The 24779-nt window shown below is 46.8% G+C and overlaps 2 protein-coding genes across 4 annotated transcripts; one reads left to right on the top strand and one right to left on the bottom strand.

Annotated features, from left to right (window-relative positions):
* Nucleotides 1-2875: 2875 nt before the first annotated feature.
* On the bottom strand, nucleotides 2876-9077 carry AHSA1 (activator of HSP90 ATPase activity 1). The gene is made up of 9 exons (XM_053944470.1): nucleotides 8904-9077; nucleotides 8361-8551; nucleotides 8100-8182; nucleotides 7326-7443; nucleotides 5678-5766; nucleotides 5187-5321; nucleotides 4327-4428; nucleotides 3711-3762; nucleotides 2876-3284 (listed from the first exon to the last, which is right to left on the bottom strand). The coding sequence occupies exons 1-9, from the start codon at nucleotides 8981-8983 to the stop codon at nucleotides 3112-3114; spliced, it is 1023 nt and encodes a 340-aa protein (XP_053800445.1). The 5' UTR covers nucleotides 8984-9077; the 3' UTR covers nucleotides 2876-3111.
* A 219-nt stretch (nucleotides 9078-9296) lies between these two features.
* VIPAS39 (VPS33B interacting protein, apical-basolateral polarity regulator, spe-39 homolog) lies at nucleotides 9297-24652 on the top strand. 3 transcript variants are annotated; one of them, XM_053944467.1, is made up of 20 exons: nucleotides 9297-9461; nucleotides 9578-9670; nucleotides 10128-10227; nucleotides 11526-11669; nucleotides 12662-12700; nucleotides 13059-13123; nucleotides 15187-15243; nucleotides 16163-16255; nucleotides 16904-16937; nucleotides 17399-17501; nucleotides 17588-17615; nucleotides 17779-17852; nucleotides 18410-18485; nucleotides 18778-18912; nucleotides 19400-19441; nucleotides 19830-19919; nucleotides 20318-20404; nucleotides 22975-23064; nucleotides 23377-23481; nucleotides 23749-24652. In XM_053944467.1, the coding sequence occupies exons 2-20, from the start codon at nucleotides 9578-9580 to the stop codon at nucleotides 23767-23769; spliced, it is 1476 nt and encodes a 491-aa protein (XP_053800442.1). In that variant the 5' UTR covers nucleotides 9297-9461; the 3' UTR covers nucleotides 23770-24652. The 3 variants fall into 3 exon arrangements, with proteins under 3 accessions (XP_053800442.1, XP_053800444.1, XP_053800443.1); XM_053944469.1 differs by lacking the exons at nucleotides 9297-9461; nucleotides 23749-24652 and adding an exon at nucleotides 20759-20828 and having other exon boundaries at nucleotides 9501-9670; nucleotides 23377-23465; XM_053944468.1 differs by lacking the exons at nucleotides 9297-9461; nucleotides 19400-19441 and having other exon boundaries at nucleotides 9501-9670.
* Nucleotides 24653-24779: the final 127 nt, after the last annotated feature.

Here is a 24779-nt window from a genome sequence, read left to right on the forward strand (position 1 = left end):
AAAAACAAACAAACAAACAAAAACCCACAAAAAACAAACAAAAAAACCCAAAACAAAACAAACCCCAGCACACTGCAGGTTTTCAGCTGTAGTCCTGCTGACCTCACTTTTCCACTTGGTCAAGATAATTTTTGATTCTAAACTTGTCTTCTGACCTTATCTTTTTCAACACCAGTAGTAATGTAATTTTTTTTTTTTTTTTTTGCTTTTAAGTTACCAAGTATATTATCTTCTATGCTGAAATGTACTGGATTCATTACAGGTTTATTAGGCCTTCCCTTATGTGCTAACAAAACTATTATACAGAGCATTGCCTATAGTCTTAAAAAAGTTCAAAGACCCCTTTTGGTTTATTGTTTGATGGTTGCTTCTTACTCATCTCTATGTGCCTCATAACAGCATAGTCAGTGAGGATCCACCTCTGACTTCCATCACTGTGAAAAATTCACTTCTGTTTTCTGTTTTTTTAACCTTTGTTTTTTTTTTTAATTGACAGGACTTTCCCTCTTATCCTGTGTCAGATTCTTAAAGAGCCTTTGGGCCAGAGTATACTGAACCTTGCTTTTTTCCCTAACTTTATACATCCCTCCCTTCCCCAAATGGCTGAAGGACTACTAAACTGTGACTGTTTTCCAATACTTCCAAATAAAGTAGAGGTCTGGGGTTTCTCATTAGCATCGTGTAGCTGCACTGGAGGTCAGCTGTAGCTGCAGGAGTGTGTGTCTGCTGGCAGTAGGCAGATGTGGTGCAGTGACCTTCTCTAGCATGACTTAAGGCTCAGATCTCCTTCACCAAGTAAACGTCTAAAGTGGTGTAAGGCCTTAATTACCATTGCTGTGCCCCATTAGAGCTGGCACAGCCTGGCACACTCTGCCTGAGTGCACAGCCTGGCATTTTAGCACACACTTTTCTTCACTTCTGGGTTAGTCCAAGAGATTCACATGTGAACGGCAGCCAAGGCATGGCTACATTACACAGCCTGTTCTGCTGCTGTGGGGATGGTGAGTTCCAGCCTGTGGGGCAGGGAGCCAGCTGGGGAAACACCAGCATAACTCAGGGTAGTCAGTTTTGCTGGAAGAGCCCTCAAATGGCCTCCGAGCAAAGCCCTGAGTCCATGAGCCCCATGCATGTGGGTTGCTGGCCGAGGCCAAAGCGTGCCCTATTAGAGTAGCAGCAGGATGCCTGAAGTAAACCCTGCTCGTGATGAAAGGAAGGCAATTAAAATTCCACTTCAGTTGCCTTCCTGTCCCACTTCCTAACCTTCCAGCAGCAGGTGATTAGCAGGGCCTGCCTTCTGCTGCCCTGGCCCAGCTGTGGCAGCAGAGCCTGCAGCGGGCAAGCTCTGCTACCACGGCACTGCTGCCGAAGCACAGCAAAGACATCACAACAGAGCTGTCACCTTTCTCTCAAGCTGACTTAGAACAAGCTCATTTTTTTCAGTTTGTAAATAATTTTGCTCTTCTTTTACCAAATTTTTGGCTGTGAACTCACTTGCTAGCCCTGCTGTTTAAGGTTTCTCATGTTGCTGTCCAGGATTTCCCAAACAGAAAACCAAGCATACAGGCTGTACAGTGAGATCAGCGTGCTCCATCATGTTACCTGTCCCCCTGCAGCCTACCAGCTGCATACAGTAATTCATCTGTGCATAAAAATCCTGGCAAAATACCTGCATCCATTTTCCCAGCCAGACACTGCTTTAGGGAAGAGAACCCTGCATGGCACAGGGAAGCTCTACCGTATCTACAGCTGCCTCTTTGTACAACTTCCTTTGTTCTCACAGGTCAGCTCAGTGATGAGTACATACTACAGAATTTTTTTCATGCTGCATTCTTGATATCAGTCTGTACACACTTTATAATGATTTTTTCATACTTCAGCACTTTGAAGTAGTGAGAACAGGCAGAATACTCTTTATAGTTTAAAAGGAGACTCCAACGACTACATTCAGGGATTTTTTAAAACAGCCACTAAAGTTTTTTTCCTGTCTCCTCTATTGAAGGGAACAGTAACCACATACAATTCAGATTTTAAAAAATAATAGAAAAAAAAACCCCAAACAAACAAGAAAAATCCCCAAACCAGTAAATTTCACCCAGTAACATTACTCTCTTCTAGTTTACTAGAGGAGCTCTGCAGAACACACTAGGAAAAAACAAAGTATACAAGAGAAGCTCATGCCTCAAAAAGAAAACCAAGCACTTCTGTCACCCTTGAGGTTAAGCAGGTTGACACTTCTAATCAGATTTTCATCCCTCCTATAAACAAGTTTATTGCTTTTGAAGACAGCTCCAGGAACTTACGTATTAACAGGGGAGAACAAGCATTTTTTTTCTTCCTCACCAGTTAAAGCAATAGCTGAAGTATGATGAGCAAAAAATACTGCACCCTGTAGACTCTATATGGAGGTGGAATTTATTACTGAAAAACAGTTTGCTTTGGCCTGAAGCTCTTGGAGGTAACTGGCCCTGGGCCCCACAACCTTCTAGAACCATTGATCTAGAAACTCCTAGGTGAGTTTCCCTAGCACTGGTTTGCATGATTGTAGTGGGAGTAGAGCAGACTAGTGGAAGTGTGAGAAATGACTATGTTGAAGGGGATATGCAAAGGAGAGGAACAGCTTGAACAGGATCACAGATCCCTTCAGAAATGGGAAGAGTTTGAAACATTTACTACCGGCAGATCAAAAGCAGAGGGAAAATGAGCAGCTGCTCAGACTAAAAACTGCATCAAGCTCATGCTCTCCCCCAGAAGTGAGGAATAAATCATATTGGCATCAGCAATCCTCATTGATCGCTGTTTTTCTAGACAGATCCCTCCCTCAGCCTATCGCTCAACCCTTTGAACTCAAGCCAATCTGAGGACACAAATTCCACGGTGTTTTTTTAAGTTAGGTTTATTTAGCAATAGAAGTATGTACATGTAAGAGAATCCCCTGCAGCACAAGACATGCACAAAGCAGTGAGGGACTGAAAGTGGTGCTGCTCCATGGCCTTCTTCATCACCTGTCATCCCACTTTACTCAGCGGCAGGGCCAAGATTAGAAAGGAACAGGCGAGAATTTTATCAGTCCATGTGGCAGAGTCTTCAGGCAGAGCCTCCCAGCAGCCAGTATTAAAACAAGCGGGCACCATAACCAAATGTCTGTTTAATGCCCTCAAAGTAGTAGCGCTGCCAGCCTTGCTTTGTTCTTTCTTCCTCACTGGCAGGAATGCCCTTGCCTTCCAAGCACACCTCTGTCTCACCATCTTTGTCATTGAAGTTCAAGGTGATGGTTGCAAAGTGTCCTAGAGGAAACAAAGCAGATCTGTCAGCAGTGTGTAGTACAGTACATACAGCCCCCAGAGGCTGCTCTGCCCCTCCCTTCACAGGGCACCACTTAAGACTCTTCCAGGTCCTTCCCAGAGGGTCTACTTAAGGCAGCTGTAGGCCTTCCCTAGAAACACAGCGAGAAGAGGGCTCCCTCTCCCTGCGGTGTGAAGCAGTTGCAGCTACAGCTGCAAAAGCAGCTACTTCATCCTTCCTACCCGCTCACTGCCCTACACAGTGCAGTGGCTGAAGATGCAGGCATGATAGTATGGGATAGGAAGCTGGGGTAACACTGGAGCAGCTCCCAGAACATCCTCCCCTCCCTGATCATGAGACACAATCAAGTGTGGCAAATGGGGCTGGTATCCTTCAAAGATGGGCAAGTCCATTTCTGGACTACTTACCAGCTGGCCAAGACTTAAATCTCCATTTCATAACAAGTTGCTTCTCAGGAACCTTGAAAAGGAAGACAAAGATTGAGTAGTAGATTTTTTGTAAATCCTACAGTCTAATAGAAAACATCTAGAATTGCATTGATATGAATGAAGCCTTAAGAGATCCCTTGAGCAACACACACACAGAGGGAAAGAGATTTTAAGTGTCCTTTTCTTTTCAATCCCCTTCTAGAAAGGTAAGCAATTGTATAGCCCCAAACACTGAGACAGAGTCCCTGACTATCCAGAAGACTTTAGTGGCAATTGAGCCAAAGAGAAAAAGGTTGTTACTATATTTAACACTCCTCCAACCTCTGATAAGTAAAATCACACAAAGACAGGGGAGACCTATGACTGGAAATTAGATTTTCTCCCCAGACTGAAGTGCCAGGCTTTAATCCATACTACTAGCAATGCTTCAATAGCCACAGAAATGATAGGTAACTATTGGGCACCAGGTAGAACCCCACAGTTAGCTAACAAAACTGATTACAAAATTAATTACTCTTACAAAACTGATAAAAAGTTACAGCCTGATAACAGTGCTGCTGCTGAGCAAGATACACCTGAACTGGTTAGTACTTACTAGGTCAACAAACTCTCCTGTGACACTGCCATCCAGCAACTGAAACTTGCCTCCTTTATCGGCCTCCAAGGTGGCTTGTGCGTGGGTGAAAGCTTGGACCATCTGAAAAGAATTCAGGAGCAGATCTGTATTACTTGACATTATTTTCCTGCAAACTTGTTGCCTAATGCCTCCCACCCAGATACAAAAGTTTGGAAGAGGAGATAGGTCAGTAGTGTAAGGTCTTCAGCAAAAGACAAAATCCCTGGCCAGAAAATCAAGTTTTTAGGTACTACAGCAACATTTCACCCACCCAAGGAAAAGAACCTCCAGTTTTCATAGTGCTATGCTGTGTTTTAAGTCACACAGTGATTTACTTTGTTGATTTCTTAATAAAACCTAATTCTAAGAAAAAAATATTCATTGCTTTTTCATTTTTCTTATCAAATTAGGAAGAACAAAAGACTAAGGCCATGTTTAAATAATGATACAATGCTGCTCTCTCCTCCTGAACTATATAATAGCATGCGGAAAAGTGTAAGCTATTCCCAAAGCATCCTTTTGATACCACCTAACCTTAAAAGGAAAAAACAAACCAGAAGCACACAACTGTAAAACCCAAGTGATCTGGCCACATGCAGTAAGGGATACACCTACAGACAGATGCTGACAGCAGTCTGGAACTTGCTTCTGGTTGGCACTAATCCCTCTTGTCAGCTGTGTGACAAGATGCACACACAAGCTTTCAGCACCTACTCTGTACAACAGCCTTCTGATTCCAGTCTCATGGATTGTGAGTGTCCCACAGAACTTCTTAAAGACCTTATTAGGAAGAGCCTCCTATATGCAAAAAACCACTCTCAGAAGAAGCCAGGCATTACCTCCTGAGTAACGAATACCCGGTAGAGCTCTTCAGGGGATGTTAAGAAGGTGTCCTTCAAACTGATCTTACAGGTAGGGATCTTGACTCCTATGGGTTTGGACTGTGGTGTGGCAGTACTGCTCCTGGCAGCCGTCTGACAAAACAACAAGGAAAACAAACACATACACACTTTTTTTTCACCAAAAGAAAATCCAAACAAAAAAAAAAAAAAAATCAACCAATGGTTCACATATCCAAGGGGAAAAGCAAAGGCTCTTAGAAAAGATGCAATAAGATACAACCATACTAGTATGTCCAAAGCAGATTTATCACTTTGCTTGGAAGAAACATCATGTGCTGCCAATGGAAACAGTCACACCTATTCCACAGATTGCCAGTTCCTGACTGTATATATCCTATACACAACACACGTTGTTCCTGTAAGTTCCAGAATCTAATACAGCGTACCTTTCTTCACTGATCCCAAAGCATGTTTGCAGTTTTGTTTACCTTGTGGTCTTCTGCTTTAGGAGCCACCTGAGGTGCCGTTTCTGTATGTTCACCATTCACTGTGGGCAAAATCATGCCCTGGGTGAATTCTGGAAAGACAGGAATGTGCCCATGAAACCGATAAAAGATCAAGTAAACCTTCCGACTGTACTTTGAAATACACAGTCAAAAAGGGCTTCCTGGTTTCCCCTTTGCTCTTGGCTAGCATCCATGACTTGAAACAGTGTTTAGAAAAAATCACAGACCTCTTTTTACAAGCAATTAATTCTTTCCCTCACTACTCTCCACCGAAGGCCCTGTCAGAACCTGCCCACACTAACAATTAGGAACTTACCTCCTCTTTGCAGCCTAGACATAGCATCTTCCACACGCTGCTCTCACATTCATGTTGCTTAGTCTTAGACTTACGTAGCTTTTTTCCTCTCTCACTCTCTAATACAAACTGCAATCACACCTCAAAAACTTTTGCCTTGCTGGCTTAGATACACCAAACCAAGCTTTTCCATTTCTTGTATTGCTGCAGTAAACAATAGGAACTTGTAACTCTGTCTTTATCGACACCAGATGCCAGGACTACACACAGAAAGCCAGGCAAGCCTCACCAGCACCCTGTCCAGCAGCTCTAACACTTTTCTAACTCCATCAGAACCTTCAGCCTCATTCAGAATTACATTTGTTTTTTCTTCAGCTCAGTCACTTCTGCTTTTACCAATTATACAACATTTTGCTCATTTTTCTTCCTCTTCATCTGTTCAGAGCAGCAAAATTCCATTAGAAAGCAAAATTTTATCATATGTGCATAAACCTGTATCCTGCAACACTTGGTTCCCACTTATTCTCATTTATTGCAGCCCACAAGATTATACAGATTTTTCTGATTAGCATTCTTATCTTTCACTGGGTGACTGCATCTCCCAGCCTGAACACTACAGTGCCTGAAAAAAAACCAAGAGTACATAAATTTAATCCTGGAAAAACAGCAGTGGTGGTTTGTACCCAGCATATCTAGGACATGCAATGTAATATAAATGGATATAAAAAGTAACTGTAGCATTCCCAGCCTGCATTTGAGAGGAAAGCCAAAGTCAACCAAAGCACATTGATTTAACTCCAACTGCTGGACTCAGATTTAACTTAAAAAAAAAAAAAAAAAAGGTCCAGATGCTGAGACAGCTCATTAAAATACACCAACAAAACCTGCAGAGCTATTTCCAGACATCATTTACTCTAAAATCCAAGTAACACTAGATGTCTTTACCAGTGTGGCAAAAGGGAAAAAAAACCCCAAAAACAAATGACAAACTGGAGAAGATATCACTTTCCAATGGAGTAAGCCAACTGAAGGCCAGATTGTGCCACAAGCAGTGACTATGTCACTGGGGTAACCAACCCTTTTTACTGGCTTTCATTTTCTCTTTAGCTTCAGGATATGAAGGGCATTCTCAGTTTTAAAACATAAATTCAAAAATACCGTTTATTATTGCATTACCACCAAAACCAATCTTTCTGGGCTTCTTCCCAAAGTTACTGTTATTGCTCTGACACCTTTCTGTTGAGATGGAGAGAGCAACTCCTCTCTTTACCCCATCCCTTCTTTCGAATTAGTCCATATGGGTTCCCATGACACTTCTCCCTCTCGGTTACATACCCGTTTTGAGAGTGCTGATGTAAGTTTTCATTGCATCTCTAATTTTCTTTGCACCCTCTTGCTTCATCAGGGTCTTCAAGTTAGTGTCAGGCTCATCTTTAGCAAGGCTGACAAGGATCTGAACAATAAATACAAGCACTGATTAACAAGGACAAATGCACACAGTTCTTTTATTACTCAATTCAACATCACAGACTTTGGCTACACTTTCATAAACACCCCTGCAGTTTTATTAATCTTTCACTTCACCTCTCTCAGCCTACAGTACTGTACATGTGTGCCTGAATACCTTCTTGAGCTACAGAGCCCTTTGCATCTAGAAGAGAGGAATTAATTTGATAAAGATACAACATGATGGGGGAGCAACTCTTTATCAGGGAGCCCAGTGACAGAATGAAAGGTAACGGTTTTAAGTTGAAAGAGGGTAGATTTAGATTAAAAATTAGAAGGAAATTCTTTACTCTAAGGGTGGTGAGACACTGGAACGGGTTGCCAGAGAATCTGTGGATGCTCCATCCCTGGAGGTGTTCAAGGCCAGGTTGGATGGAGCTCTGAGTAACCAGTGACAGATGTCCCTGCTCATGGCTGAGAGGTTGCTAATAGATGACCTTTAAAGATCTCATCCAACCCAGACCAGTCTTTGCTTCTATTAACTTAAGCAGTCTCTAACAGTAAAAAATTCTACACAAATGTTCTAAAAATGGAGACAGGGAAGGAAATATTAACGCTGTGAGTGTTCCTGTTAGAACACTCCATACATCCAGCTTTGCTTACCTCAACTTCATCGATGTCATTTTCATCTGAGAGATTAGGAATCTCCACATAACCTTTGTACTTCACTCCTGTCTTTGAGGTGCCTGCAATTATAATTATATTGTTCATATCAACCTTTCTTACTCTGGTTGTTGTCAAAGCAAACTCGTATCAAAATATGCTAGTTCCCTTTGTTATTATTTCCCAAATGAGATAAGTACCCTTACCCTTGATATCACACATGAATCTGACCTTGAAACAGGAGGGGTGCATATCACTCACCAGTCCATGCCAGCTTGATAGCCCACTCATAGAAGAAGATAAGCTTCCCTTTGCGGTTGTTAATGGAGGCCTCTCCGTCCAGTTTGCTCACTTCTGTCACCTCACACGTCCCTTCCTCACCCTCCACCCTGACAGGCAGGAGGAGAGCTTTCAGCCGCTCCGTGGACCAGTTGGAGGCATCCCTCTCTGTCCTGCAGGAAAACCGAGCAGGGTGACAATGTGGGACAGGCCACGCTGACAGTGCATATTGGGACTATCCCGCGCTCCCCAGTCTTGTCTCCCTGCCCCGCTTCAACACAAGCACCCACAGATTTCTTCCGCAGGCCACCTCCAGGCATTTCCCCGGCACACCTTGGCTCGGGCACCCCGTCACACACGCACGGAGCCGGGGGCCGCCCCGGAGGACCAGCCCGGACACCCCCGCCTCAGCACCAGTCCGCGAGGAGGGGACGGGAGGCGGCCCCTCTGCCCGCGACTCCGGCCCTGCAGCCCCCTCCGCCCCGGGGCCTCCCGGGCGGGTCTGGGAGCAGCCGCCCCGCTCACCAGTGCCAGTTGTTGACGTTAGTGGCGTCCGCCCGCTGCTCCACGATCCAGCGCGGGTCTCCCTCTCCCCACTTGGCCATCGGGACCGGGATTGCCGCCTCCGCTCCGAGCGCCCGTGGAAGCTGCTAGAACCGCCGCGCCGCCTCCCGCCTTCCGCCCGGCGCGGGCCCTTCCGGCACGCCCCTGCGGCGCGACCCCGGCTTATTGGTTCCGCCCGGCTAGTTGGTTCCGCCGCGCTGCAGGCGGCTTGGGGCTGGGGCTGGGGCTGGCGCTCCCGTCCCGTCCCACAGCTCCCGGAGTCAGCCCGCAGTTTCGAGAGCCCCGATCCCGATTGCCGGCCCAGACACTGCTCCGCCGCTCTCGCAGCCCGCTGGGACTGGTAGTCCGAAGGCAAGTCAATGCGGCCCGCGGGGCACGCCGGGACTCGTAGTGTGTGAACGAGGAGCAGCCGCGCTGCGCCCAGCGGGAGAACTACATGTCCCGGCGTGCTCCGCGCGCGGCTACCCCGCCCTGTCCCGCCCTGCTGTGAGGCGCTGCTGGCGCGGGAGGGGCGGCGAGGTGAGAGAGGGGCCCGGGGTGGCGGGGCCGGGACCAGGACCAGGGGCGGGGGTGGGGATTCTCCCGAGGCAGCCGCTCCTTCCCTCTGCTGAGGCAGCCGCGCCGTGCCGTTGCAGATGAGCAGGGTGCGGGCGGACGAGGAGGAGTACTGGCACAGCTCCAAGTTCCGGGCCTTCACCTTCGACGATGAGGATGACGAGCTCTCGCAGGTAGGGAGGGTCCGACCCTGGAACTGCCGGTAAGACACCCTCGCCGGGTGGGTCCCTGTAGCCGTCCCAGCCCACGTCTCGGGCCTGCACATCGCGGAGGGCTGATATTCTGTAGGTGGGCTGTCGCCTCCTGCCCACTGCGGAGGGTACCAAGGGCTCCCACAGTAGCCAGTCCGAAATCTCTTTAGGACGTGGTTCCTCGCCCACGCACCAAACTGCATCTCCCGCTGGTTGAGCTGTTAGTGTCCATGTGGGTGTCCTTGGGGTTCCCAGCAGTGAGGAAGGGCTCCTATGTCTGCTGCACAGCTACAGGACTAAAATATCATCCCAAGAAGAAGCAATGGAAGCTGAAGAAGCTGTATTCAAAGTTCCGTGGGAGATGTCTGATAATAATAGGAAACAGAGTGCATTCTGCAATTCTGATGGTCCTTATGCAAGGTCACTCTTTTGTGTGTAGCTAAAGGAATCCAAACGGGCAGTGAACAGCCTTCGGGATATTGTCGATGATGATGATGATGACCTCGAGAGGGTCAGCTGGAGTGGAGAACCTGTGGGAAGTAAGTGTAGAAGTACTGCAAATTATCCTTGAGACAGAGGGGGTTTAAAATTGCTGCTTAAGTCAAGTAATTTAAGTCAGGAGTATTATTTGCTATCTAATCCTGCATATCTAATCTGATTTGAGTCTCCCAGGTCACATTATGAGCTACTTGATTTATGTGTGCAGATCCACTGAAAAGAGGGTGAGCAGAAGCCCAAATTGTGTAAAAAAGAGGAGTGCAGACTCATCTGGAGGAGGGAATTCACTGTGTTTTTTTTTCTAATATGTAGCTAAGCTCAGAGCAGGTATTTTGGTGGTTATGGACTGATACTTATCTTGATCAAGTGGCCTGTGAGATTCTAGGTGATCGTTTCCTCCACATCACTGCCTGAAATGGCACTATTTCTGTTTCTGTGTTTTGACCCCACAGCACTTTAAGCAGATATCCAAGGTTTAATGTGTGTTTAGAGACTGACTCTTACACTTGAAATTTGAAAGAGAACTGTAAACATTAAGCAGATGTGTTTCTAGTGATGATGGGAGTGAGTTCATGGCCCACACACAGTCCTGTGTGCTTTTAAGTTCATGACCCACAGAATTGTGACACTTGCTAGCCAGTGTCAAACCATGACAATTTACATATGGGTCACCCAAAGAATCTTCAAAGACTGATCTTCTTGTCCTTTGCTGTAGCTCTTCCCTCTGCTTTCTTTTCCCACCCAGGGTCTCTTTACATATTGTGGTTTTTTTGTCTGTCATCCTGATCCTAAAATATTTGTGTTGTGCAGCTGTGTGAAAACAAGGGGAAACTGTATTGAACAGGCAGGAGGGAGACATGCATTGTTGCCAGCAGCATATGCACACTGAGAGCTGTTTTGTCTGTGTGGCAAGGAAAGCTATCTTAATCTTCAGTGTTCAGGAAAGCATGCTCTTAGGCTTCTGCAATTCGAGGTAGGCCAGGGACTCTCTGTCTTGCTTTGTACTTTTAGAACAAGGACTATGCTTTGCCTCATGCAATAATATATAAAAGGTGGGGGTGCCTATGTATTCCTTTTACACAAGCTGTAGCCAGCTGTACAGTGTTGCTGAAACCAGCCATTTCTGGAGGACAACGTGCCACTGCTTAACAAGCAGCATTATATGAGACTGGAATTCTGCATGGAGAGATGCGCTGTGTCTACTTAGTGCTGAGGGTCAGACTTACCAAGATGTGCTAGTGCAGAACTGAGCAGAACACAGCTGGTAATGTCTCTGCCGTGCCAGAAGATCATTCTTTACAGACTCTTTCTCAGATAAAAATGACCTGTCTGCACACAGGTATCTCCTGGTCAATCAAAGAGACAGCCTCTGACAGCACTAGCTCCCTGGACAGCCGAGACTCCAGCCTACAGAAAGGCTCTTCCTCCTATGCTGCTCTTCCCAAGCAAGCTTCTTCCTACTCCCTGAGCAGCCTGTTCAAAGGTGAGGTTCATTATATACCATATTGACAAATGTGTTTGCCCTTAAGACTGTCAAGGGGCAATGTGTTATCTTATGTAAATTGTTTCATCTGAAGTGTATTGCAAGATAGGGAAGCTCCAATCTCTCCTCGAGGTGGAAGTGTATTGCTCACTGGTCAGAAATTGAAGACTGTCTTGTGCAGTAGAGCACATGCTTTTGTGGAGTGGGAAGGGGCTTTGGAGATACGTCCTCTTAAAATCCAGATTCCAAAGAACAGCCAGGTAGAGCACAGCACTGTGTGGCAATCCATTTGCTTGGTGGAAAAGAGCAGGCTGCAAAGGGACTGGCTCGACCCATGTAGCCCTCATTTGATTTTCAGTTCTGTTGAGAAGACAGATTGATTATCCTTTATTTGGAGCTCAGCTGGCTGCTCTTGGTGTTGGTTCAGCAAACACATGATAGCAGTAGTGGCAGTGTAGCTGGTTATGGGGGGAGCTGTGCAGCAGGCTGTGGGCAAACATACACACCGTGCAAAAGTTCAGCTCTGTTCTCAAACAGCAAGACAACAAAACAGCTTTTACTTTGTCTCTCTTTCTCTGGGGTGTTTTTTACTCCCAACTATGACAATAAGGTGATGAGAAAGGCATCCAAATTGCAGCCCTGGTGGATGGAGCTGTCCATCTTGCCATGGCCTATGTTGCAGTGCCATGTGCTTGACCCTCTGCTCTGTAGGTAGATGAGTGAATTCAGGTCTAACCTCTTCTGGCCTCAGCACCAAGAGAGCAGATAGAGATGGAGTGTGATATGGTTTGTGATGCCACAGACAACTACAAAGCCCCAGAATGTAAGCAGGTGAGCCCCAGCTGTGCTGGTGTAGTGTGAATCACTGTACAGGGTGGCTTATTCTACAGGGACATAGCTGCAGTAAGCTGGCTTGCAGTCTAGGTTTATGTGCCCTGTGCAGGAGATGGTGCTGGTGAAGGAACAGTGTCTCATGAGTGTTTTTATTTCAGGACGAAACAAACTCTCAAGTTTCCAGTCCCTTTCAGATGGTGAGTTTTGGGTCCCTGCCTCATTCTGGGAGGGGTGCAGATTTACACAAAACAAAGCATTTCCAAAAAAAAGGGAAGTGTCATCTGCTTTATGATGCAAGAAGGGAAACTGAATCATGTGCTGTCTAAAAGTTCAATCATGGGTTGTTCTTCCCTCAAAGAAATTAAAGAATTGGCATGATGATTTGGGGTAATTACTTACGTACAACTGACAACTGTTTGTTTTAGAGTAATTCTGTATTGCCATTTGGTGCTTAAGTTTGGATCTTCTGCTATGAAAACCAATAAAGGGATGGGTTTGGAAGTGGATATGAATCAGGATTTTTATGTACTACTCATCTGTGCCTTTCCCTCTCAGCCCTCACTGACACAGGAGTTAAAAACTATGCCCCAGAGCTGCGCAGACCGAAAGCTGAGTACAAGGTGAGCAGCCTGTGCTTGTTGTATACCGAGATTAGTGAACTTCCTACTCTACTGGTTTCATGGGAAGTGATCAGTTGCTATTTCAGACAGAATAGGGCAATGCAGGGAATAGGAAAGGGAGCTGCAAAATGCAGCTTTGAAGTAATTCAAGTGTTCTCTGCTTTTGCTCACAAGTACGGAGCTTTGCAGGGGGTCTTGGTTTTGGTTACTCTTTTTAATGAATAGCCTAGCAGCCTTTGTGGAAAGGATTTCAAAATAGTGCTTTGTCTGTAAGCTGCTTTCATGCTGGGTCAGATAAACTGGCATCACATGTGGTTTTTACATTTTTTTAAATATGAAAGTTTTGAAATTTCCTGTTCATGAATTACTGGGACAACACAGAGGGAGTTGTGCAAAGGCGGTGTTTCAATTGGCAGGAATGTTTGTCTAGCAGATATGCAGTGATAAGTGTTAGAGAATCTAGAGGATTTTGGGACTAGGTGGATTCCTCTTACTAGGTGTGAGATTGTGATCCCATGTCCCTAGGTCCAGGCAGTAACAGGACTGAGCCTATATTTCCTACAGTGACAGACATGCACAATACTAACACAGCTGTCTGCACAGATTAACACAGATAGAAACCAATGCCTTTATGAATAGACACATACAGAAAGCACTCAAGCTTGATCCTGAGCTTTCTTTCTGTCTGACCAATTCCACTAGTGGAACATACACACACTGTATGGGGTCCCTCCAGTAGCTGGTCTTAGACATCCAGTTTGTTGTGTAGCTGAATTCCAGACCCCAGTCTCCTCCAGTAGCTAGCACTTACATCCTTCAGCTGCTAGGGTTCAATGGTCCAGCTGTCCTTGGCCATCTGATCCTCCCCAGGTTGGTTTATTTTGTCAATTAGCCATTAATGACATAACCTAACAGACAGCACTTCCTCAAAGCACAGCAGGAGAAATGAGAGTGCCCTGTTGTGTTCTGTTCTGGGCCTGCAGAAGCAGTGAAACAGGAAGGAGAAGGATTATACAGCCTCTTAAATGCAAATGGGGGTGGTGTAAGTGGGGTGGGACAGAAAGGGAAAGTTAGTGGCAGCTTTTGATGAGTGTCCTGACAGTGACAGGCTGAGAAGATGCCTCTGGCCAGAGGTGCTGGAGGGAACTCTGGTGCTCAGGATATCGGGATATTTGACACTCAGCTGTACATTGCTTTGAGAGACTCATGTGCAGAGGTCTCCCAATAGGACTGCGTCAGACCTTTCATCCTTAGATTTGGGCTTTCACTAAATCTTCAATGGATTTAAAATTCAGTGTTCACAGAGCTGGTTCTAGTTGCTTCCTTTCTCTGGGCCTTTGAGGTAGAAAGCTGAATTGCAACTACTGGCTTGAGTGCCTCACAGAGACCTAGATGACTTTATGGTGTCTGACTTAGGAGTGGCTCAAGCCACCATCACTTTTTATCCAGTGCTTCAGCTCATAGTGCCTACCCGCTGCAGGGGGAAGATTCTGGTCATTGCAGCAGTGGTAGCATATTACCTTAAGGTGGTCCTCCTCCAGGCTTCAATGCCCTTGTCACATTGTCCTTGTCTTGTGTGACTCCCCAGGTGCTTGCCTGAGGCTGTTGTCCCTGTGCTCTCCACGCTGCTGTGGAAGGCTCACCAGCAGAAGTCTGTCTGAATTGTAACAAGAAAATGACTCCTTGCCCTTCAGTTTTGGGTTAGTCTGTTTTGCATGTATTTTGTTTGTCCTGAAAGCAACATAGTTTGCAAGGAGAACAACCTGATGCAATGCACTTCTTATAAGGGATATGATGACAAACCTTACTGAGGCAATAGAAAGGCTGTGTTAACATATGAGCCTTTAGCTTCCCTCCACACCAGCACATGTGGAGTCTGAGGGTTCAACATCTGCACCTGAAAAATGTACATACACATCCTACTAACACCTTTCCTGGAGCAGCTGAATGATAAGTGTGAGTAGCTACGTGTAGGCCATCACTGATGCAGCAGAAGTGGAAAGCAGCTTGAAGATTGCTGAAATGATCTGAGGCTTAAGAGTGCTTTATTTTTCCTGTGGCAGGATTACAGCAGTGACTGGAGCCCCAAAGATACAGTCAGGCGAATGCAGAGGGGCAAGGTAAGGACTTTGCACTCCCACCTGCTTGTAAGAGATGGAGGGTGGGTGGTCCCAAGATGCTTTACACTTTCCTGTGCTCCTGGCTATCCTGGGAGCAAGGAGGGGATCTGTGTTGCTTGCAGCACCTAGCAGGGATGGTGGTCTGCCTGTCTGTTACTTTGCTAGGTGGCAGTGCTGGGATCACACTAGCTCAGGAGCAGCAGGAGAACTTCAGGGTTTTGTTGCTTTGTTTACTTGAGTTGTCCCCTCAGCCAGTCACTGACAGTAGGTATCTGTACTGCTGTGTCCCTTTCTATCCTTTCTGCTCCCTGGGGCTGGGTTTATTTTAAAAACCTGAGGGGGTGGGGCTTTATCTCCATTCTCACTTGGTGGTAATTGGAGGGAGGAAGACAGAAATGGTTTCACTGGAGCTATAATCTTAGTCTCAGCTGCCTCAGTGTGCAGTGAACAACTAAGGAGATTGTGGTTTCACTCTGCATATGTCTCCTCAAAGGCTGAGGTGAACTAAAGGCTGAGGGAGGCCACAGATGTCAGGTAAGAAGAATGGAGAAAGAGTTATGACTCTACTTCTCTGGTCTCCTTTGTGGAAAGGGGCCTGCAGAGTTCCCTCCTCCTGTCAGGGCTAGTGGTTTGTGGTGTACAGGAAAGTTTTGTCTCGTTACAAGGGTGTTTGTGCTGAATGTACATTGTCTGCTATCCTAGACTGGGCAGTAATGAGGGGTGACTGCAACCCCAGTGGACAGATTTTCAGGGATTATGCAGCATGTGGTTTCAGCTAAATGAGAATTTCTCCACTCATTGGGAGGGCAGTTATTCATGTTGCTGAAGGGCTTATGGGAGAGGAATAAATAATACCTTGGATTCAGCCTGAGGACTGTCTCATGTCCCACATGCCTACTTTTTCCTGTTCTGTCTCTAGGTCTGCTCTCTAGAGAGATTTCGCTCCCTGCAGGACAAGCTGGTGCTCTTGGATGAAGCTGTGGCAGGGCATGATGGGAATGTCATTACAGCTGTGAGTCCTGCTGGGGCTGTACAGGGCTGGGACTTCGGGGTGGCCCCACAGAGAGTGCTTGTGAGAATGTAGTCAGCTGGCCACCTGGTCTTGAAAGACTGGGAGGTGTTCTTTAGTTCAAACCAAACAGTTACTGGATAGTGTCAAAGCTAAAGACTGGGAAATTCTGTATTCCTGCTGTCTTTTCTGCCACTCTGCAGAAATATTAATAACAAGGACTTTGATCCATCAGTCTTACAGATTTTTGCAACTGCTTCTTGAAGGTCAAGGTTTAATCTGCTCATTTCAGCACAGAAGATCTGGGACCTGGCATTTGGGGTCTGGTGCGTCACCAGTTTTTCTGGCTTTTAAAAGTATCAGACAGGAAATAGGATTGTGTCAGAGCTTACTTCATCCGGGTCTTTTAATTCCTTGGATTTTGCAAGGAAAGGTTTTCCTTTGTAAATTCCAGAGTAGGAATATAGGCAAGAATCTAAGCAGCTGTAGCCCAGGCTCACTGCTTTTCCTGGGTGTTGTGGGCACCAGAATTAAGTTCAGTGCTATAAGAGCTGTGTTTTCAGAGGCCCTTTGCAAAAACTTCTCTAGGCCTTGACCAGTGTGCTGTTTGTTTGTGTGTCTTAATTCTGACCTGTCTGGCTGTGCTCACAGGTCCTGATATTCCTGAAACGGACGCTGAGGAGAGGTGAGCATGACTGGGGCTGGGATTTCTATAGTGTGTTTCAATGAAGGATGGAGGGGGTAATCTTTTCACTGAGTGCAAGTTACAGAGAGAGCGTCTGGGCTATTGCTTTTTTACTAAGCATTAAATATTTTTGTGTAATGTAGGAGCAAGTGTAATGTAGGAGGTGGGGGGGGGGATGGTGATGCCTACAAAGGCTCCGGAGAGGAGCTTTAAGCAGTGGTAGGTGGTGGTGATGGGATGAATGAAAATGAATCTGTAGAGGTAGCACATGGCTGTGAATTCAGCTGTCAGCCCAGTGACTGGGCTCTTCTGTGCTCCATCCTCCAACACTGTGATTTGAGATGGGATAAGGTTGTTGAATCCTGCCAATGACTTTTAATTCCATGCACTGTGCTAAGTCCCCTCTGCTTGGTAGTGCTATCTTACTTTACCCATCTGTACATAAAGTCTCTTCCCTGTAGAGATCTTGTTTCGGGAGCTGGAGGTGCGGCAGGTGGCCTTGTGCCATCTGATCCATTTCCTCAGAGAGACGGGTGAGCAGAAGTTCCTTCTGGATCTTCTCAGGTGAGGCTGTTGGTCCATCTTGTGGGAGAGCTGACCACTGCTAGGAACCTGCCTCCAAGTTAATGCTTGCTAATTCTCTTTTGCAGGTTCTTAGACAGGACTGAGGAAGTTGCTGTGAGTATTCCCAGGAGCATAAGCTCCCTTACTGCATGGGGGGAGGCTGGCTGCAGAGTGTGTGGGAATCAGGCGAAAGCTTTTTGTCCCCATTTCACCCTCTGGAATACTGTATCTCCCAAATCCATAAGAACAGACTGCTTCTTTTCCCTTCTCCCTCCAGCTGTCTCAGTACCGGGAGCATTTGAACATCCAGGATGTAGAAAAAAGGAGGGAATTTCTGAAAGGTTGCATTGGGTAAGAAAAAATGCAAAAGCAGGGGAAGGATGTGGATTCTTCACAGAAAGTGGTAGTGAAGAAAATTAAACCTCTGTGCCAGTGCTATGGCTTACATGGGTTGAGAGCTGATGTCGGTTTTCCCTTAGTAGGGAGTGGGAGTAGAGTTGTGGATACAGTGTAGACCAGAGAGGAATCATTTGTGGTGATCACTAGTCCAGTAGCTTTTGCTGCTTATTCAGGAGGAAAGATGCTTCAAGGGACTTTCTGATCATTGATCCTTCAGATTGTGATGGATGAAAGTCTGTTTGCCTGAGCACTTGAGGTAGTTGGTAGCATCCACTTCAGTTTATTCTGTGAGAGGTACCACATAATATTTCTTTCTCTGGAGCCTGTCAAGGAGAGAGTTGGAGAGGGCAATGGGTCAGGAGCTTGAGTACCCACTAGCCTTTCAAGATGGGAAGAATGGGAGCTTGTTTGGTAGAAAAAAAAAATTCTTCTAAGAGTACTTAGAAGTAAGTGAAGGATTCTATACTTAAGAGCTGGTCACAGTGCCTCTTTCCTTCATGTCTGGCCAGGCTGCCATTTTCAGCTGAAGATACCTCCCACATCCAAGACCACTATACCCTGCTGGAGCGACAGATCATCATTGAGGTATGAAATCTTCTCTGCTGGTCAGGAGATGGCTGGGACTACTTGTGAGATCTTTTGCTGTCCCCAACTTACACCACTTTGGATCTAACCAGCCTGCCCTGGCTAGTGTATTTGTAATTGCTATTCAGGCTGCTGTGCCAGGCACATGTGAAATACCAGATCTGAGACTTGCTAGCATGTTGGGGCTGTGTTTGCACATTGCTGTCACAACACTCTCTCTAGGTCTCTATCCCACGGCTAAACAGGCAGTTATCTTGGCTCATGTTCCCTGTCTGTCTTCCTGATTCTGCAGGCTAATGATCGGCACTTGGAGATGGCTGGACAGTCAGAGCTATTTCGGAAATATCCTCGCAAGGCTTCAATTCTCAACATGCCACTAGTGACCACCCTCTTCTATTCCTGTTTCTACCACTACACAGAGGCTGAGGTGAGGATGATGTGGCAGAAGATAAGGTTCCATCTCATCCTTGTAGCCCTCAAGATGTGGGGTGGTCAACCTGTGGCATATTAAGGAGAAAAAGGGAAAGAGAGGTCATGTTTCATCTCTCAGAGAGACTTTGTCCCCTGGCACCAGTTTGGAGTTTTGTGCTCCAAGACATTCAACCTGGTACAGTTTGTCAGGGAGTTGCCTCCTAGAAACCCCTGTAAATCCCATGAGGCTGAGGTGTGTGGTACTGGTGTTGGAAGTGCTGGAGGTGCACCAGTTGAGGATGTAGGGAAGACCAGACAGCTAATGGGGTGGGATAGTTGCTCTCTTCTGCCAGCTGCTTCCTCCTGTGGCCTTGACATGAGCAAAAAGCAGTAAAATCTTGAGAAGATTGACTCTGTGCAAGGCAGATGCCTTATAACAGGTGTCTGAACCCCTGCTGTCACCTGCCCTTCTGAGTTTGCACTGACTTGTCTGCTTTCTCTAGGGAATGTTCAGCAGCCCCACCAACCTGAAGAAGACATTTAAGGTGCGTGAGTCTCCCCTGTTGTGGCAGCACCAGCTGAAAACATGTGCAGACAAACTATATGTAATGAAGGAGCTCAGTAGGAGGAATTTGAGGGGCTCAGCACTGAGCTAGGGAGGGGGCCATGGCATCCTTTTTGAGCAGGGCCCCTCTGGAGTCTCAGAAAGGCAATTGGGAGGCAAGTGGAGACTTTCAGTGGATGTACCCTGTCTGCAGCAGCACTTGCAAAACCCCACTTCCTAGTCTCTGCAGTGCTGTGTATAGCATCAGGCAGCACCTTGCCTCTTTGGGTGTTGGTGTAGACAGAGCTGGGGCAGATGCCATTTATGTCCTGCCCACACAGACCTTCTGAGCTGTGCTACTGTTCTGACTGCAGCTTTCTGCCTTGCAGATTCCTGATAAGCAGTATGTGCTGACTGCCCTGGCAGCCCGTGCCAAGCTGCGGGCGTGGGGTGATGTGGATGCCCTCCTCACCACCAAGGTGAGCTGCAGAAAGCCTTGCTGGGGACACAGTCCCAAGTACTGACATCTGCTACTGATAGCTGGCTTGTTCTGGAGTTACTGGACAGACTGGTTTTATTTCAGCAGGGCCCAACACCTCTGCTGCAGAGTATTGCAGTAGTTTCCTCCTCTCCCTGCCTGAGACCTCTGCTGGGCCTGGCTTGGCTGCAGCAATGAGGTCAGAGAAGAGGACTGCCCTGAGCTCTGTTACCAAAGGGATTGCAGCCAGCCTGTGCCCAGCCACTGCGTGAAGGGCTCTGCAATGGGGTGCATGTGGTGGCTGTGGAGTATGTTGTTGGCACTGGAGAAAAAAACACATTTTCTTGTGGCTGGAGAGATTATCCTTTTGGGTTAACATAGGTTTGGTTCTCATTTCAGAACTGGCTGGGTTACACCAAGAAGAAGGCACCTATTGGCTTCCACCGGGTGGTGGAGATCTTGCAGAGGAACAATGCTCCTGTGCAGGTGAGCCCAGGAACCTCTGCTTATGTCCTGCTCTTTGTTGGGATTTGGTGTATGAATGACTCCTCAGGTGAGTTGTTTCCTAGCTGGAAGTGGGAGAAGCTTGTTGATCTTCTGGCTTTGCCAGGTGGGTGCAGCACACAGCTTGAGTGACCCATGCATCAACAGAAGTTGTGGGTGGTATTGAGGGCTGGGGTCCTAGCTCTGACTGCAAGAGGGACAGCTGGCCAAAATTGGCTGGGAACTCTCTTCCCATGTGCATTGCCACCTTTCTTTGCTACATTAAATTTTCTTAATCTGGCTGGCAATGGTTAACCTGATCTGTAGCAACGAGGTAGCCTAACATTCTCTTGATAGGAGGAAAAGTGCCAGCAAAACCTCAGGTCTGGACATGAGGAGAACAGACTTCAGGCTGCTCAGGGAATTGGTAAGGCCCCCTGGGAAAATGTTTTTGCAGGCAGTGGGGTCCATCAGTCAGTTTTTAAACATGACCTTCTAAGGGTAATTCAGGCAATTCCCAAATGTTGGAAGTCAGGCAGGCAAGGCAGAAGGCCAGCTTGACTGAACAGGAATCTTCTCTTGGAAATCAAAGACAAAAAAGGAAGGTGTAGAAGCAAGGTCAAATGATGTGAGAAGAAAACAGATGCTGCTTGCCACTGTCGGGAGAAAATTTTGTGCAGCCAAAGCTCTACTGAAGTTGAAGCTGGCCAGAATTGTGGGGAACAAAAAACAGAGTTTTTACAAATATTTCAATGACAGTGGGCAGTGCAGAAATAACATTGGCCCATTACAGGATGAGGATGGTCACCTCATAAATAGATAATGGATCAAGTGGGTCTCAGTGCCCTGAGTTGGAATACAATGACTGCGAAAACTATCAACTCCCAGTCGACCCTGAATCTATGCAGGATCTGCTGCTTCAGTTGGAAATCTATGGGGCATGATGGCATTCATTAAAGAATCCTCAAAGAGCAAGCTAATGTCGTCACAAAACCTCTCCATAATTTTTTGAGTGGTCTTTGGAATCTGGAGAGATCCCAGATGACTGGAGGCTGGGTAATGTCCCAATTTTCAAGAAGGCAAGAAGGAGGACTTTGGAGACTGTAGGCCTGCTAGTCTCATTTCGGTGCATGGAAAAGTTATGGAGAAGATTAATCTGGGAAGTATTGAGAAGCCTGGAGCACAACCCAGTCATTGGTCATGGCCAGCACAGCTTCATGAGAGAAAAGTTCTGCTTGTCAAATCTGATTTCCTTTTATGACAAGGTAACCCACTTGGTTGATCAAGGGAAGCTACTCCATGTAATGTTTTTGGATTTCAGTAAGGCTTTTGATGTCTCTTGGAGTATCCTTCTGGACAAAATGTCCAGCACACATCTGGATAAACAAGTGATGAGATGGGTGAGCATCTGGTTCATGAGTTGGGCATAAAGGATTACAGTAAATAGGGGGATATCAGACTGGTGACTGGTCACTAGTGGGGTTTCACAGGGCTCCATCCTTGGCCCTGTGCTCTTCAACATCTTCATAAATGACTTGGATGCACAAATAGATGAGATACTAAGCAAGTTCATAATGATACAAAAGTGGAAGGAGTTGTTGACTCCCTAGAAGGCAAGGAGGCTCTGCAGAGGGCTGGGCAGTCACCAAAGTTAAATGGAGTTCAGCAAGGGAGCGACGGATTCTGTATCCAGGATGGGGCAAACCTGGATGTACGGACAGACTGGGGAATGAGAGACTGGAGAGCAGCACCATGGATCCTGGGCACTGGCAAGCTGAACCTGAGCCAGCAGTGCCCTGGCAGCCAGGAGGGCCAGTGTTGTCCTGGGGTGCATCAGGCACAGCATGGCCAGCCAGGCAAGGGAGGGGGTTGTCCTGCTCTGCTCTGCACTGGGGCAGCCTCACCTCGAGTGCTGGGGACAGTTTTGGGTGCCACAATATAAGAAGGTTATAAAGCTATTAGAGAGTCTCTAAAGGAGGGCCATGAAGATGGTGAAGGGCCTTGGGAGGAAACCGTATGAGGAGCAGCTGAGGTCACTTGGTCTGTTCAGCCTGGAGAAGAGGAGACTGAGTGGAAACCTCATTGCAGTCTACAACTTCTTGGTGAGGGGAAGAGGAGGTGTGACCAGTGACAGGACTCAAGGGAATGGCCTGAAATTGTGTCAGGGAAGGTTTGGGTTGGATACTGGAAAGAGGTTCTTCACCCAGAGGGTGATTGGGCACTTGAAAAGGCTGCCCAGGGAAGTGGTCACAGCATGAAGCCTGACAGAATTCAAGAAACATTTAGACAATGCTCTCAGGCACATGTTCTGACCCTTGGGGATGGTGCTGCGCTTGGACAAGAGTTGGACTCTATGATCCTTGTGGGTCCCTTCTAACTCGGCTTTTTCTGTGATTCTGAGCTTTGTAAGCAACACCTCTGGGATCCTGAAGTCTTGTTGAGGTCACTTGTTCCCTAAAGATGGGGCCAACTCTGTGTGACCAGCAACCTTGAAAAGTTTTGGGACTGGGGGAAGGGAATGAGGCAGGACATACCTGCAGAAGGGAGCTGAGACGTTCTTCTGTCTCTCACAGGTGCTGCAGGAATACGTGCGCCTGGTGGAAGATGTGGAGACCCGGCTGAACCTCGCTACCAAATACAAGTGCCATGATGTTGTCATAGAGGTAGATTGCTGCTGTATGCAGAGATGGGACACAGGCCTGCTTTTTCTCTAGCTTTTCTGTTCTCTGCTGTGTGCCACTTCTGTCATGTGCCTGGTGGGGTTTGTTTATCCCTCTGGCCTGGGAAAAATGATAAGGTTCCCAGTAGAAGTCCATGAGTCAGGAGAGGAGCTCCTAGCATTTGTGCTGTGAAATTGTTGTGTGTTGGGAAGTGGATGGGGGATTGTAGAGTTGCCCTGCCCATCTGCAGGACACCATCTAACCATGGAAGTGTCCCTTTATCTGAGCTGGGTGCTGGTTTTGCCCTTTATTTAGACCTACCGGGATCTAAAGGATCGGATCCAGCTGACAGCATATAAATGCAAGGTGGAGCGGGGCTCTGCAGAAGAAGAGAAGATACACAGCATTCTCAACAACGTGGTAAGAAATGCTTAGTCTTTCTTCCAGACACTCTCACCAGAAACAGATAGAGATTAGGTCAAGGGGCATGGCTGTCCTATGTACTTTCTATCCCTGCAGGGAAGCTAATCTTTTGTTTGCAATCAGGGTAGGAATGAATGGTTATACTGATAGAAATGGCACACTCTGGCCGTAGCTGTCCTTGTCAGGAATTGGAGAGTCACTAAGTTGGCCCCTAGGGCTCTGTGTTCAGCATTGCTGTTAGTCATGTCTTGTTCTTTCTTTCAGCAAATCCGGTGGAAAAACTGAACACCTGTGGAACAGCCTGTTAGGCCATTGCCTTGTCACTGAAAGAGGGAATTGCAAAACCCAGTCCAGTGCCAACAGAGCAGCTCTGTTACTAATTGCATGATCAACGTTCGTCGGTGACAGTGGGTGCCCGTGGCTCCTGGGACCGTGGTGCTCAGGCTGGTTGAAGACAGCTACTAAAATGTAGCTGGCAAAACCATAGTACTGATCCATCAAGGTTGATTCTTTTTGGAATCTGATTGTATTTGACCTGGCTGTAAGCCAGGCAACACTTGTGTGTAGAGAGGGAAATTGCTGGGCACAGCAAGATGAATGTTTGCTCTGGATGGTGCCTGGGCTTGTTCTTGCAAGAGGAATGTGTCAGTCACATTTGTGAGTCACTCCACCAGAGAGTGCTGACCAGTCCCTGTAACAGTCAAGCTGGCTTGGGCATCACTAATCATGGCTGTGGCTGGAGTAAAACCTACCTGGACCATGTTCTCCCTGTGTGAAAGTGCTGGGAGGGAAAGGACCAGTTGCACTTTTTTTTTTTTTTAAATTCTTGCTCACCCTAGGAAAAGAGGTGTGTGAACTACTGCAGAGAGCCAGGACAGCAACTTCTGCCAGTATCCTTGTGCTAACACTCTGCAGCATTTGGAAGATCCCTTTATCAGGGAAATACCTAGTGTAGAGGTGGTCAGAGTCCTGATGGGTTGGATGGAGAGCAAACAGGGACCTCTCTCAGTTGACACAAACCTGCTGGCCCCAGCAGCTCTTTTCTCAGAAAGTGTAATGCCAGGAAGGATTGAAATGCACTTTCTCAGAAACACAACTCCTCAGGCAGCTGTTGGCTTCATCCTTTCAGACCTCACTTCAATTCTGTAAATAAAGCTGTCTCTTTCTCCTTGGGCTGTTTTTTTTCTTTCCCCACTAAGCACATTATCACTCTTGTGTGTTAATCCTGAGCAATTTATCACTTCCCACAAAAGGAGTTGCAGGATGGTTTTTTAATGTTCTGAAAAGCACAGTGC

This window comes from Vidua chalybeata, chromosome 6 (assembly GCF_026979565.1).
Source record: "Vidua chalybeata isolate OUT-0048 chromosome 6, bVidCha1 merged haplotype, whole genome shotgun sequence".
Taxonomy (NCBI): domain Eukaryota; kingdom Metazoa; phylum Chordata; class Aves; order Passeriformes; family Viduidae; genus Vidua; species Vidua chalybeata.

Excerpts from the sequence above, each read along its gene's own strand:
- AHSA1 (XM_053944470.1), bottom strand. The coding sequence starts at position 8,983 with ATGGCCAAGTGGGGAGAGGGAGACCCGCGCTGGATCGTGGAGCAGCGG. Across the intron at positions 4,429-5,186 it reads GGGTATTCGTTACTCAGGAG|ATGGTCCAAGCTTTCACCCA; the intron begins GTAATGCCTGGC and ends AATTCTTTTCAG. Across the intron at positions 3,763-4,326 it reads CAGGAGAGTTTGTTGACCTA|GTTCCTGAGAAGCAACTTGT; the intron begins GTAAGTACTAAC and ends TTCCTTTTCAAG.
- VIPAS39 (XM_053944467.1), top strand. The coding sequence starts at position 9,578 with ATGAGCAGGGTGCGGGCGGACGAGGAGGAGTACTGGCACAGCTCCAAG. Across the intron at positions 15,244-16,162 it reads GGCGAATGCAGAGGGGCAAG|GTCTGCTCTCTAGAGAGATT; the intron begins GTAAGGACTTTG and ends TTCTGTCTCTAG. Across the intron at positions 16,256-16,903 it reads ATGGGAATGTCATTACAGCT|GTCCTGATATTCCTGAAACG; the intron begins GTGAGTCCTGCT and ends CTGTGCTCACAG.